We start from the raw sequence: 14,268 nt of genomic DNA, 5'->3' as shown, positions 1-14,268 counted from the left end.
GTGATTGACGATAAAGAGATGAATGATAATGACTTCTCTTAATTAATTTAGTATATATTTGGAAATTGGTAAAAAATTATCTTTAAGGTAAAAGTAATTTTGGCAAAGCATAAAGACCTGCATTAGAATGGATGCTGGATTAATTTTAATTGCAAATCAAAATTATATTTATTTTATTTTAATACGCTACATGATTTCTCGTCCCCCAAATATTTTTTTTTGTCTTTTTTTTTCTCTTATTTTTCAAGTACCACTCCTTAAATTTACTCAATATTAACTTGCCTTTTATATTTATAAATATAAAGTTTCTAACTTCAAGTTTTAATAATATGAAGTTAATAATTTTATGCAAGTTATCATCGAGGAGACATATCAAATTACGCTTTATTGATTTTATCTTTTAAAATTGTTTCATTCATTAATTGGTTTATTGTTTTCTTAATTCAATATGTTGTCGTTACGTATTTTAAAATAGAAAGAGTATTTTAAAAGTTGTACAAAAGATAATTTTTTATTGATTAAAAGTGTAAGAAAAAAAATATACACTAAAAACACATGCTTATTAAACACATGATTTTAAATAAATTTAATTTTTTCACAACCTCTTCTTTTATATTTATCATACATAATTTTTTTATATATTTTTTGTTGACACCAAATATTATATCTTTTTATTTTTTAATTATTTTTTCTCCACGCTAATAAGTGCGAGAGAATCATTATTTTAGCAATTTAATTTTAAACCTAGCCATATGAATTAATAAAGATATTTTTTTACGAAAAAACTAAGTAAAATAGTAAGGGATTGGTTTATTAAATTCATCGAGTTTGAATAAATAACAAACACTTCTAATAATCATACTAAAAAAAACTTAATTGTTTTTAGAGAGACATGTCTCGTGAAATTACATAACACAAGATAAAATTTATTTTATTATAATAATTAGGAGTGTAACCTTTTTGACTAAATCAAGAGTTTTGAGAGCACGGCACATATATCGCAAATGATTGGAACATGATAAACTTTATGTTTCATCGCCATACACTTGTAATTGTTACGAGCAAATTCAAGCAAAAAGAAACAATTAACGATTTGAAAACTTTCCTCCGTGAATTTTTTTAATTAATAGAAATGAGGAAATAGGCAAAAGTCTTCACTTAGTTCCAAAATCCTTATCCTTAGACTATTAAAACATGCCTTAGTAGCTAAAATAGCCCAAAAAAATAAAAGACGCGGTATATAAATGGAATAAATCTTTGAAACATTTGTAACTGTAAAACGTAGGTGCTGATCATAATATATTTCAAGTTCCAAACCAAAATCATATCCATTGTTTTGACTTAGGGGGTTCTTTAACATTCTTAATAAATAAATGGACAATAGCATGGACTTAACCCACTAACACTAACGTTTAACGTGAGGCCAGCACGAGCTTTGGTGCATTGTGCCAACGTGGAGTTCGAAGTGTTGTCTGATTTGGCGCCAACGTTGGCATGTGGGCCCTACTCAGCTAACGTGGTAGCTTCCTTTAGGACGGAGATTAGAAGGTAAGCATGTGACACTCTTCTCTGCACCTGTCATTCACACGCTGCATCAAATCTTCACTACATTAATGCATTCATTGCTCCCCTGTAGTTAACTAGAAAAATATTAAATGTATTTTTTTTTACTGCAATTAATGAATGCATTAAATTTAATATGCACTATTTCTGCAATTAATCCAGTGTGAGAAATATTAGAAATTTAATTGCAACAATTTCTTATTTTGAAGCACTTTTTACTTTTGAATTTTTTTTATAATGCTTAAATAAATCTAATTTTTTATTGACAAAATTCGTACGTTATTCACGATTATTGTCTATAAAAATCCATACTTTTATTGTAAGTTTATTAACATTTATAGTATGTAAAAAATTATCTAAAAATTAATTTCGTATTAATTAATAATGTAATTTTTTTATGCGGTATGACAATTAAACTCACAAGTATTTAATTTATGATTTTGTTACATTTAACTAAAATAAATAAATAAAAATTCCTAGTCTCTTGAGCTAGTTTTAATCTGTATTTCTAAAATAGGAGGATAAAATAGTTTATCGTAATGTCTGCCAAGGAAGTCTGCAGACTGCACACAGCAGCAGCGGTCAAGCATAGTTGGGAAACGCATGCATATATATAGAAACTGCATTTAAGGAATTCTGCTGAAAGTTCAATTCCAGAATCTCAATTCGTAAAATACTCAACAGTATAAACAGTGTTACCATTTTATTAACTTCATATTTTTAGGAGCAAACTACTATTTTGTCCTAAAAATATGAGAGAAAAAAATTACATATCGATAGTTTTATATTATCATTTAATTGTAAATGATTATGTATAATAAATTTAGTAATATTTGGAATGAAAAAAAAGGTATGCTTTATTTAAAGACTTATTTAATTTTTTAGAGACCAATGCAAGAACATTATACATTTCTAAAGACTAAAAATATAGGTTATTCCATTTTTTGAATTAAAATTTACATAAAAAGCTTCTCCCTTATGAGGGACACTTTGGGGATTTCACAGAAAATCCCTCATTCCTTTATAAGCACCGCGGAGGGACATTTTGTCCATGTGTTAGCGACGAAGCAGGAGAGACAAACAAAAACAGAGTAACTCTCACTCTCAGAAACAGAGCACTCTGTTTTTTCTCCGAGCTTATCCATCCTTTTCCACACCCAACAGAGATTCCTCAATGGCGACTGTGAAGAGCAGCAGCATGGACGCCGAGAAGGCGGCGAACGGGGAATCTCCACCGGAGCGGTGTCCGGTGGAGGAGGTGGCTCTGGTGGTGCCGGAGACCGACGACCCATCACTTCCGGTGATGACTTTCCGAGCATGGTTTCTGGGAATAGCCTCATGTGTGCTCCTGATCTTCCTCAACACTTTCTTCACCTTCAGGACTCAGCCACTCACCATCTCTGCCATTCTCATGCAAATCGCGGTTCTTCCCATAGGAAGGTTCATGGCCGCGACTCTTCCCACCAAAGAGTACGGCTTTCTCGGGTCGCGCTTCACCTTCAACCCTGGACCCTTCAACATGAAGGAGCATGTCATCATCACCATCTTCGCTAACTGTGGTGTTTCCTTTGGAGGAGGCGATGCTTACTCCATTGGTGCCATTACTGTCATGAAGGCTTACTATAAACAGAGTTTGAGCTTTCTCTGTGCCCTCTTCATCGTCTTAACTACTCAGGTTTCGGTTACTCTGCTTCAAATTTTACATCTTTCTTGTCTTTTTGGCCTTGCAATATTTTTTTAACTTTTTTTTTTTGGTATTTATGACTAAAAAAATATACGAGGTGAGGCTTTTAGAAAGTGTTTGTTTGTTTATATTTATTATTTATTTCTTAACGGAACTTTTTAAAAGATGATTATTTTTTCTTGAGGAAAAGCGCTTGCCAAACAGTTAATTTGTGCTTGGACAAAGATTTTTGGGAGATGGGGTTGCTAGGAAATAAATAATTCTGCATGTATATATAAAAATCAAAATGAAGCCTAGCTTTGAGATTTGCGAAGATTGAAGGTTCTCTCATGCTATGCTTTCTTTTTTTAATATTAAAATAAAACCCGTTTCGTCTGGATTATGTTTTATTGTTTGTTATCCTTACATATATTTAATTTATTTATTCTGAAAGACAAAAAAGCTGGAAGATTAGTTGAATTTGCAATATAATATTTTTTTTCTTCGGAGCATATATTCTGATGAACAATCTGTTTACTAGAACTTATCATTCAAAATTATTGAGTTGCAGATGATGGGGTATGGATGGGCTGGGATTCTGAGGAGGTATCTGGTTGATCCCGTTGAAATGTGGTGGCCAGCAAACCTTGCTCAAGTGTCGCTCTTTAGGTTCATTCTCGCTCTTTTGCTTCAATATTACGCTTTATTAAATTCAAACTGAATTATGCATAGAGAAGAACTGTACTGCACTCACAAACAAACATAAAATAGTTTTACAAAGTTATATAAATAAATAGTTATTTGTTACTGTATAAAACTATTTTACTATTTTACATTGTCTTCGATAATATTGTAATAGAGTTTAATTTTTATATATTATTATCTTCGTTGACATTTATAAGTAGACGTCAGTATAAAAATATTTTATTCTTATATTTAAATTTAGTATCTCTGCATAATTATGTGGTGATATTTCTTTGTGCCTGGTTAGACCTGGTGGTAATTAAACAATTGGAACTTTCCAATGAACTATATTTGTGCATATACATATATCTTGTCTGACTAAAAAGTTCACTTCACCCAAATGAAGGCATAAAAGATGCGGAATTTTACTTGCATTAATAAGGGTGGTTGTTACACTTACTGCAAAAGAATTTATGCGGAGTTAAATCAACAAAGATAAAAGCGAATAAGTCTGTCGTTGACTAAATGACTAGTAATTCCTAGCTTGTAATTGTAACAAGAAGACATTTATTTTAACATCATATGCCAATTGACAAATGTAAATATGCCACGACCTAAGCGCATCTTGAGCGTTGTAATATTCTCTTTGCAAGAGAGCATAACTTGAAAGTGAAAAGGTCAAGTGGAAGATAGTATATTAATATATGGTGTCAATATTCATTGTCTACTGTAGAATTGACATATAGGCAAATAATCAGTATCTTCTCCAAAAGAGCTTACGCAACAGCAGTAACCAATTAATTAATTGAAGGTTCTTCTATTATATCCCCTAATGTTATTTTGATTACATCATTAACCCTATGCTACAGGGCACTCCATGAAAAGGAGCCGAAATCAAAAGGTTTAACGAGGATGCAGTTTTTCCTCATTGCCATGGGTGCAAGCTTCTTGTATTATGCACTCCCTGGCTATCTCTTCATGGTCTTAACATTCTTCTCATGGATATGTTGGGCATGGCCACATAGCATCACTGCACAGCAAATTGGCTCAGGTTATCACGGACTTGGGATTGGTGCCTTCACACTTGATTGGGCAGGGATTTCAGCTTATCATGGCAGTCCCCTTGTTTCACCATGGTCTTCCATTGTTAATGTGGGAATTGGATTTATCATGTTCATCTACATCATTCTACCTCTCTGTTACTGGAAGTTCAACACTTTTGATGCACACAAGTTTCCTATATTTTCTAACCAGTTGTTCACGGCCAGTGGACATAAATATGACACCACCAAGATCTTAACCCCTGAGTATGTCCTTAATGTTGATGCATACAACAAGTACAGCAAGTTATACCTTAGCCCTCTGTTTGCATTATCTATTGGATCAGGTTTTGCAAGATTTACGGCAACCCTCACTCATGTAGCACTCTTTAATGGAAGGTAAGGTTACTATCAAAGTTTTTAACATAAATTTATCTGTTATATGCTTGCATGAAATCATTTGCAGACATGAAGTGCATCAAGTTAAATCAGTCAAATAGTATAGAGTTTCCTATAAATTAATTGGTCTAGTAAAATGGGATCTTTTTCGGTTGACACTGAAATAGTTTTCTTTTCCCACAGAGACATTTGGAGACAGAGTAGATCAGCAATGAGTAACGCAAAATTGGATATCCATGGTAGACTGATGAAAGCTTATAAGCAAGTACCAGAATGGTGGTTCCTCAGTATATTGTTTGGGAGCATGGCGCTATCCTTGCTAATGGCTTTTGTGTGGAAAACGGATGTGCAACTGCCATGGTGGGGTATGCTCTTTGCTTTTGGTTTGGCTTTTATTGTAACCCTTCCTATTGGTGTCATTCAAGCAACTACCAACCAGGTACCATCTCCACTATTATTTTGATGCAGAGTGGGAAGCAATAGAGGTTTAACATTTTAACACTTTTTTTTTTTTTTGTGGTCACCTTGCAGCAACCTGGATATGACATTATAGCACAGTTCATGATTGGGTATGTCCTTCCTGGACAACCAATTGCAAACTTGCTCTTCAAGATTTACGGGAGAATCAGCACCGTCCATGCTCTCTCTTTCTTGTCAGATCTCAAACTTGGCCACTACATGAAAATTCCTCCACGGTGCATGTACACCGCTCAGGTATTTTGCAGCTTCAAATCTCCTAATCTAAGTCCTTATTTTATAAAAAAATTGTCATTACTAATTTGATTTTGTTTGTAATTTCCAAACAGCTGGTGGGAACTCTAGTTGCTGGTGTAGTGAACCTGGCAGTGGCTTGGTGGATGTTGGATAGCATTAAGGACATCTGCATGGATGATAAAGTGCACCATGACAGTCCTTGGACATGCCCTAAGTACAGAGTGACATTTGATGCATCAGTTATATGGGGTCTGATTGGACCAAAGAGGCTATTTGGACCTGGTGGGCTGTACAGGAACCTTGTGTGGTTATTCCTGATTGGAGCAGTGCTTCCAGTTCCTATTTGGGTGTTGAGCAAAATCTTCCCTGAGAAGAAATGGATACCACTGATCAACATACCAGTTATAACCTATGGCTTTGCTGGAATGCCGCCAGCAACTCCTGCCAATATTGCAAGCTGGCTAGTGACTGGAATGATCTTCAATTACTTCGTGTTCCGCTACAACAAACGCTGGTGGCAGAAGTACAATTATGTACTATCTGCAGCACTGGATGCAGGCACAGCTTTTATGGGTGTTCTGATATTCTTTGCCCTGCAAAATGCTGGCCATAATCTCAAATGGTGGGGAAGTGAATTGGACCATTGCCCATTGGCCACTTGCCCAACTGCACCAGGAATTGAGGTTGATGGCTGTCCAGTATTCAAATAGAGAACAGCCATAATGATAATAGCTATAGGGTGAAAGGAATAACCAATTGCTCAGCAATTCTGTAACCTTTTGTGTTTGGATCATAAATCTCAAAATTTCAAGGAATTTGAAATGTCTATAATTTGAATTGCTTTGATTTTAATTTACTTTATTATTTAAATACTTTGTTTGGATAAATCAATTCAAATTTTTTTATTTTAAATTTTTTGTTTAGATAGGATAATTTAATTTCTTTCATATGTAAAATTTTAATTTTATATTTTAAATTGATGAAATTTTAATATTAAACTTTACATAAAATAAACACAATCTAATTTTGAAATATTATTTAAAAAATATTTTTAATTTCTAATAATTTATAAATACAAAATATTGATAATTTTAACTAAATGAAAGAAATTGAGATTGATGGCTGTCCAGTATTCAAATAGAGAACAACCATAATGATAATTGCTTTAAATTAATTGTTCAGCAATTCTGTAAATCACTAAATGCTTGCTTGTCTTTGTGGATGGTTTTCGTTTTTTTGCACTCTTCTTTCGATATCTCCATGATCTTTATTAGAAACTGTTTTAGACACGGAATTGCAATTTTATGGCCTTTGAATCCAATTCCAAAGGGAATAAGATGCTTGTAATATCAAATAAGATGGCGTGCCGGTGTTGTAACTCACTCCATTGAATAAGAACACATAATTGCTAGCTTTGTTTTCTTCCTTTCTCCCATCCCCACCACAAAATCAACCCTTTACCAGGTTTCACACAACGAGACCTAGGTAATAAGATAAAGAGCATATAGATATGTAATATTTGGAGGAGTATTATCATAACATTTTTAATACTCTTTCCAACACGTTCTTTTAACATTCTCATATACTAATGAAAATTTATCAAAAACCATCAAATATAAGTGAAATTCAACAAATCAATATGAAGTAAAACTCAAAAAATTATGATTTCTATTAAATTTTTTTATAATAATAATATGTTAATAGCATTTTTCTAATAAGCCGTTCTTGGAATTCGTACGTGCTACTGTTATATTGGAATACAGATCTTCTACAGTATATTAGAACAGTATTTGAAGCATTAAAACCTTTATTGAGCGATCTTAGCCTTAAATCATACAGCTAATGACACTAGATTCATTCTCTATAATATTCATAGATATAGATTGCTTTTAAAAGTTTAAGAAAATGGATTTTGATCCACGTTTAAAGAACATAAAATAAATGAAATGATACATCTATGAATATTATAGAAAATGAATTTAGTCTGATCAAGTATATGATTTAAAGCTAAAATTGACCAATAAAAGTTTTACCGTTTCAAATACTGCTATAGTCTACTGCAATAGATTTGCGCTCGTCATGCTGCAGCAGTAGGTAAGATCCTTCTCTAAACTTGCATCATTTTAGAAAATGAATATTGAAGTATTGAAGTTACCAAGGTAAGAAATATGAAGCTTAATTACACCGTACTATAAGCAAAAGCTTGCTTGGCCAAAAAAATAATAATAATAAAGAAGTAAAAGCCCAAATTTTTTCATCAGAAGAAAACTCCTTAGTACTCCATCAAACGCAAAACTTAAAGGGCTATAATTCTACTGAAGATCTCGTTGACCATTAATATTCCACTTTGTCAGTCCTCAATAAAACCCCAATTCCTTATTCTAAAAAAAATAAAAAATATCGCAATTCCTTAAACAGAAAAACCTGAGCATTGGAATAACTTGCATTCAACACTGCATAAGGTAAGCAAATGAGGACACTATAGATGTGGATTCTTAACAATTAAACAGATTTATAAGAGAGAGAGAGAGAGACACAAGAGACGAGTTACACTGGATTTTTAAATAGCAGAAAATTTGTGCATCCATCTCTCTCTAGAAAAGGAAGGGATCCATATATGGAAATTACATTAGAAGTTTCCACGGGTTTCATTCAAATTTTAGAATTTCCAGTATCAATTTTCATTTTCCAAAATTACGAAAAGCATCGACAAACAAATTCCAAAACACCCTCCCAGTAATTATCAGATTGAAAATTAAGCAGCGAGCATCATGTTATATTTATATTTAAGCTTTTATATGAAAATATAGGCGAACATGAATATGCACGTGTTAAACTTCGTGGCCAATATATTTAAAATAGAGCACCAAACCCAACCATCAGGGTACGCAGAAAATTAGAAAATAAAAAAGGGAACGGAAAAAAAATGCTAAAACAGAAAATGCATATGTGGAGGTTATCCTATCCAACAAATTGCTCTTCCAACTATATGTGATTAAAAACTGTTATAAATTATTTTTATCCTTTGAATCACCCAACCAAAATTCCTATTGAAAAGCATCACCAACTATGTAAGAATTGGAACTGAATTGTCAGATGATTGTCCATCAAGCAATGCATTATATATAATACAATCTTGACTTACTTGTAATGATACTTATGTAGCTTCTCATTTCTCTCCTATAACTATACTACGTGACGCTCTATAAACAAACTAATAGAAGGCGTTAAAACTGTGCTCCTTGTCATTTACGTTTATGGTTTACCTTGCAACGACTTGTACAGCACAACAGTGACATATTTGGCTAGAAACCGATGAGTTGTACCAAGGCCAACCACTGAAGGACTGCTCTTTCCTTTCTGTGCGTAAAGATGATTCAGCACTCCATGTCGAGGTCTTGACATAGGAGGTTGGATTTTCATATTTGTTGCAGGCACATTTAGCAGTGTCATTTGCAAGAGTGGAGGAACTAAAGGTGGCTCCTTAGCATAATCTTCAGAACTAAGATATAAGTTATCATAACTCGAGTCTGGTGATTGAGGAGGCTCAAAACTAGAAATGCTTCCAATGTCTTCAGGAACATAATCCTACATATATATTAGATTAAAATAGTTACCCTCAATGTAGACATCAATGGCTTTCAGCAGTAAAATAATGCAGGCACTTAATTTTAATCATAGAGGATATTCTACAAGATTCATTAAAGGCTACCATTTACGTGTTACTTCAATGTCATGAGATTCTATTTGAAAAATAAGTTGCTATATAAAAATGAAATAATTCAAATAACAATATGGAAAACTATTCTACAACTATTGCAAAAACAGATTCATGCAGATTAAAGGTAGCTATCCGATAATTAAAAAAGACTTCCACAGTTACCCAGCTACCAAGTGAAGAAAAAGTACCAAGAAGAGGCTAGAAGTAGACCGCAATTAAGGTGGGGGCTAAGAGTGGTCACAATAAGGAGGCTTTCCCACACTGTTAGCCTCCAAAAGAAATAACAAAACACGAGTTATCATCTCATCACCCCAGTTGACTTCCCTTCACAAGTCAAAATGAATGGAAAATATTCATATGGGACTACAGTTATGACAAGGCATCGGTAGTATATATTGGGACACATTGAAAAAGTATGTTCCTGAAATGAGTTTGAGATCAAATGCATCTGAAACAAAATTCTTGCATGAAGATAAGGGACATGCAGTCAAGGAGTATGAAAAGGAAGAAAATAAAAGACATCCAGCAGTCCAGGGAGAATGCTCAACCGCAGGGCAAAAAAAAATGTGAAAATGAACAAATGTTTGTACTCTTCTAAAAGGAGAGAAAAGTGCATTCAATGCCAAGTTTCTGAAAAATATTAAGGCTTTCCCTTCACAATTTAATCACACTGGATTCATATTTTTTGCACAAATCTTGCCATGTTAAGTTAATGATCCTTAACATAAGCATAATTCTTTTCCCAAAGACAAAAAAACTTCATCATATTAATATGAATTGACCATCATATATTGATTTATTTATTTATTTTGTGTTCAAAATAGGTCAATATATAAAAGAAATACCTGTAAGTCCAAGATGTTGTAAGCATCCCCAGCATCATCTTGGGCCCAAGGCGAGTCTGGAGTGTACCTCATCCGTCCATCCACAATAAATCTGTACAGGTAAACACCAGATGGCAGAACCTTCATTATTGCAAAGTCCTTCCCTGATCTCTCCAGGGGCATTCTGATGAACAAGGAATATAAGAATCTAAGAAACACACAAAGCAGTCAGTGAAGATAAATGCTAAGGTATCCAAACCTTGTTTTCCAATTATCCCACGATCCCTCCACAGCTACTTCCTTTCCATCATAACTCCAAGTAATCACTGTTGGAATTCCTACTTCGCGGTACACATCTTCATACCCTGAAGTTGTCTCCATCCAGGAACAACTTGGAACATGCATCTCATCAGGTCTTTGTAGCGGAACCACCGGAACCTATACAAGGGAAAGGGAATTCTTGCCAATTGATGAAAACAGAGAGTCCACGAGAGAAAAGGTAGCAAAAGGGCCACATCCAATAATATATAATCAAGTGAACAAACCAGAGACCAAACAACACATCTAAATTACTCGGAAAACAAATATGAGGGGGATGGGGATTTGCATCAAATAGGTAGTGTGCGGTGTGTGAGGGCGGTGCAACATTGAATGAAATAGATACCATACCTGAGGAGCGAATATGAGGGGGAAATGGATAGCCGTAGGAGAGGTGGGAGGAGACTGAGGCATGGCGTTCTCATCGGTTGCCCTTGCACTTGCAGAAACTTCTTCTTCTTCAGGAGTCACGTTCACATTGCCCATCCTCAACTCAAGGCAAGAGAAGAATAATGAATGAAAGGAAAAAAGTTGCAAACTTACAGAACAAGAATAAGAAGCCAAGCACTCGTCTCATTATTATTAATTAATTAATACTAATAAGAATATTCTCCGACGACTTTGGATTTGGAGGGGTGAGCATTGAGCCACACAACACCATCACCACCGCCTCGCCTCTTTTCTTCCATTCAGATGCATACATACATACGTTATTCGTACTCATTTAATGTCGTCAAAATTCTTGAATATCCTTAAAATTAAAAAACAATTCTAACATATTTTGAACAACTGTAAAATATTACCATTTTATTAGTTTTGCTGACCGGAAAAAAAAAAGAAATAATAAGAAAAATTATTGATTATTTAAAACTTTTTCATGAACACTTATAAATAAGATTAGATGAAATAGTTTTTTTATAAACGATAATTTATGCATTAATTAAATTCAGCTCTTCAATGTTCTAACATGAGAGACTTTTTAATTTCAATATGAATTAATTTCAATTTATCTATAAGTAACTTGTCGATCATGTCACTCATAAGTGTTTGACATAACAAGTCAAATCATTGTTGAGTAGGCCTTGTTGTCACATGTGTAGGGTCTAGCGACGGGAGGTTGTCATAGGATCACGATGATGATGGTGACGGTATGGCGGCGCAACGTGACCTTGTTGAAGTTGGTTAAAAGAAAAAAACATAGCGAGAAAAAAAAAAGACAATGATGAGAACATTTGAATAAATTAACAATGAAAAGAACAAAAATAATGAGCAAAAAGGAAACATCAGCACTTGAATAAATTAACAATCAAAAAGAGAAATAATGACCAAGGTGCCCACACCGACAATAGAGGATGCAAGCATTATCTGGAATGATTGGGCGTAAAGCGTTTGTAGGTGGCTTTTTAAGTTTGTCGTCAAATCCCAGGGCTCAACCCTGGGCAGGCGGTGGAAACTACCAAGCTGGAGTACGATAGGGGCAGAGGAAATTTCCTCTGAAGCGGTGAAATGCGTAGAGATCGAAAAGAACACCAACGACGAAAACACTTTGCTGGGTTGACATTAACACTGAAAGACGAAAGCTAGGGGAGCAAATGGGATTAGATACCCCAGTAGTCCTAGTCGTAAACGATGGATACTATACACTATGTGTATCGACCCGTGCAATGCTGTAACTAATGCGTTAAGAATCCTGCCGGAGGAGTATGTTCACAAGAATGAAACTCAAAGAAATTGACGGGGACCCACAAGCCAAGGTGGCCCTCGCCTGTGGTCAAGGTACGATATTTGGAGAGAAGGTTAAGAGAAGGAGACACATATAAAAAAAAAAGTGTGGGATAATGAAAAACCAAAAAATATGAATAATATTGTATTTTTATTTTGGTGAACAAAAAGTTATACTATTGTTTAGTGAGTTACAAGTTCCTGAATATTTATACAATTCATCATTTTTTATTTTAGATTATTCTTTAATTATTTTTTAAATGAAACATTAGATAAATATTTTTGCATTATACCATACTTTTTTTAAGCAAATCAAATACATCCATAAATCGTTTATTTTTTTAACGAATCACACGCACGTATAAAAATCTGATTTGTGAGATGCTTGACAAATAATTTGGATGATGTGTTAGTTTCTTTCGTTGATGTTGAAATTAGTTTCACGCAATTAAATTACTCCTCTTATGTATCAAATAAAAAATATGACAATAAAATTATAGATACATGCATCATGTGAATGATAAGGCTAAAACAACACACTTTAGTTTATCCCTGAGGAGGAAATGTTTAAAGTTGGTATGCTCAACTCATTTTCGAAATAGACAATAGGTAGTTATTAGATGAATTCCCATCAAATAAGGAATAGAATAGTTCGGCTCCAAAAAAGAAAGAAACAGGAACTTGGAAGCATAAAGGTATCCACGACTGATTCATCAATGCAGTCTTTGAGTGACACAACGATTCCCTATTGACTTTGTTACCCAAGACAAGATTGATAGAGGGGCCATGCTGGATCCACTAACTACGGGCCAGTCCTCTGGGTCCTTGGCATGATGATTAAATGCTACATCGGGCTATATGCAGAACCATAACCTTCCTTTTTTTTCATCCCACGAGAAAGGGTTTTTCAACTTTCCACGTGGAAGAACTATGAAGCATGGGAATCTCTGAGGCAAGACATCGAACACGTAGCCGACCAATCCCACTTGTCGGTGAACCAATCTCAGTCACTCCGTGAGTGCCCATTTCATTCTTTGAGTTTTGGCCAATACCGTATTACGTGCCAATTGGTTCTGACTTCTGAGACGTTAGTTTTGGATTCCCGGTTTTGTTCTTGTTCTTGTTAAAGTAATTCCTACTCACTATGCCAACATAGCATTACATCACATTCTAGATTCAAGGGTGGTGCCAATGGTGCCTTAACTAGATTTCTTCATGGCCTTTTGAAACCTTCCCTCCAGAAATGCATTAAGGTTCATCGGCCATTACATTAAATTAAGATCAGTGGCGAGATCCTGACTGAGCTTGGTGGGCCGTTACCTCGGTCAGTCATGGGCCAGACCTCAGTCGTTGGTCCCTTGGCCTCCGTAAGATGGTCAGACCTAAAAGTCGTAGGCGATTACGCATGAATATCCACTAAAATAGAAAAGGATGTGACATTTCTTGAAAAATTCCTATTCCTGATTTCCTTGATCCTAATGGCAAGGAACAATCACCAGGATTTTGACTAAATTTCTAGAAGACAAAATTACAATATAGGTTCTAAATAGTGACTCGTGATATCTTGCTTGACAAGAGATAAGTTAAATTAGTATAGACATTTTGATCCTCGATCAATTA

General features: G+C 34.4%; 2 protein-coding genes across 3 annotated transcripts; one reads left to right on the top strand and one right to left on the bottom strand.

Moving 5' to 3' along the window:
- Window positions 1-2,603: 2,603 nt before the first annotated feature.
- Window positions 2,604-6,894, top strand: LOC100781635 (oligopeptide transporter 3). Its single transcript, XM_003549226.5, has 6 exons — window positions 2,604-3,238; window positions 3,798-3,895; window positions 4,780-5,349; window positions 5,533-5,788; window positions 5,881-6,063; window positions 6,156-6,894. The coding sequence occupies exons 1-6, from the start codon at window positions 2,738-2,740 to the stop codon at window positions 6,771-6,773; spliced, it is 2,226 nt and encodes a 741-aa protein (XP_003549274.1). The 5' UTR covers window positions 2,604-2,737; the 3' UTR covers window positions 6,774-6,894.
- Window positions 6,895-9,113: 2,219 nt separating this feature from the next.
- LOC100805688 (SNF1-related protein kinase regulatory subunit beta-2) lies at window positions 9,114-11,704 on the bottom strand. 2 transcript variants are annotated; one of them, XM_003549206.5, is made up of 4 exons: window positions 11,278-11,704; window positions 10,868-11,046; window positions 10,630-10,792; window positions 9,114-9,651 (listed from the first exon to the last, which is right to left on the bottom strand). In XM_003549206.5, the coding sequence occupies exons 1-4, from the start codon at window positions 11,410-11,412 to the stop codon at window positions 9,319-9,321; spliced, it is 810 nt and encodes a 269-aa protein (XP_003549254.1). In that variant the 5' UTR covers window positions 11,413-11,704; the 3' UTR covers window positions 9,114-9,318. The 2 variants fall into 2 exon arrangements, with proteins under 2 accessions (XP_003549254.1, XP_006600288.1); XM_006600225.4 differs by having other exon boundaries at window positions 10,630-10,720; window positions 11,278-11,635.
- Window positions 11,705-14,268: the final 2,564 nt, after the last annotated feature.

This window comes from Glycine max, chromosome 17 (genome assembly GCF_000004515.6).
Source record: "Glycine max cultivar Williams 82 chromosome 17, Glycine_max_v4.0, whole genome shotgun sequence".
In the NCBI taxonomy this organism is placed as follows: domain Eukaryota; kingdom Viridiplantae; phylum Streptophyta; class Magnoliopsida; order Fabales; family Fabaceae; genus Glycine; species Glycine max.
This window is presented reverse-complemented; position numbering and strand designations above follow the sequence as displayed.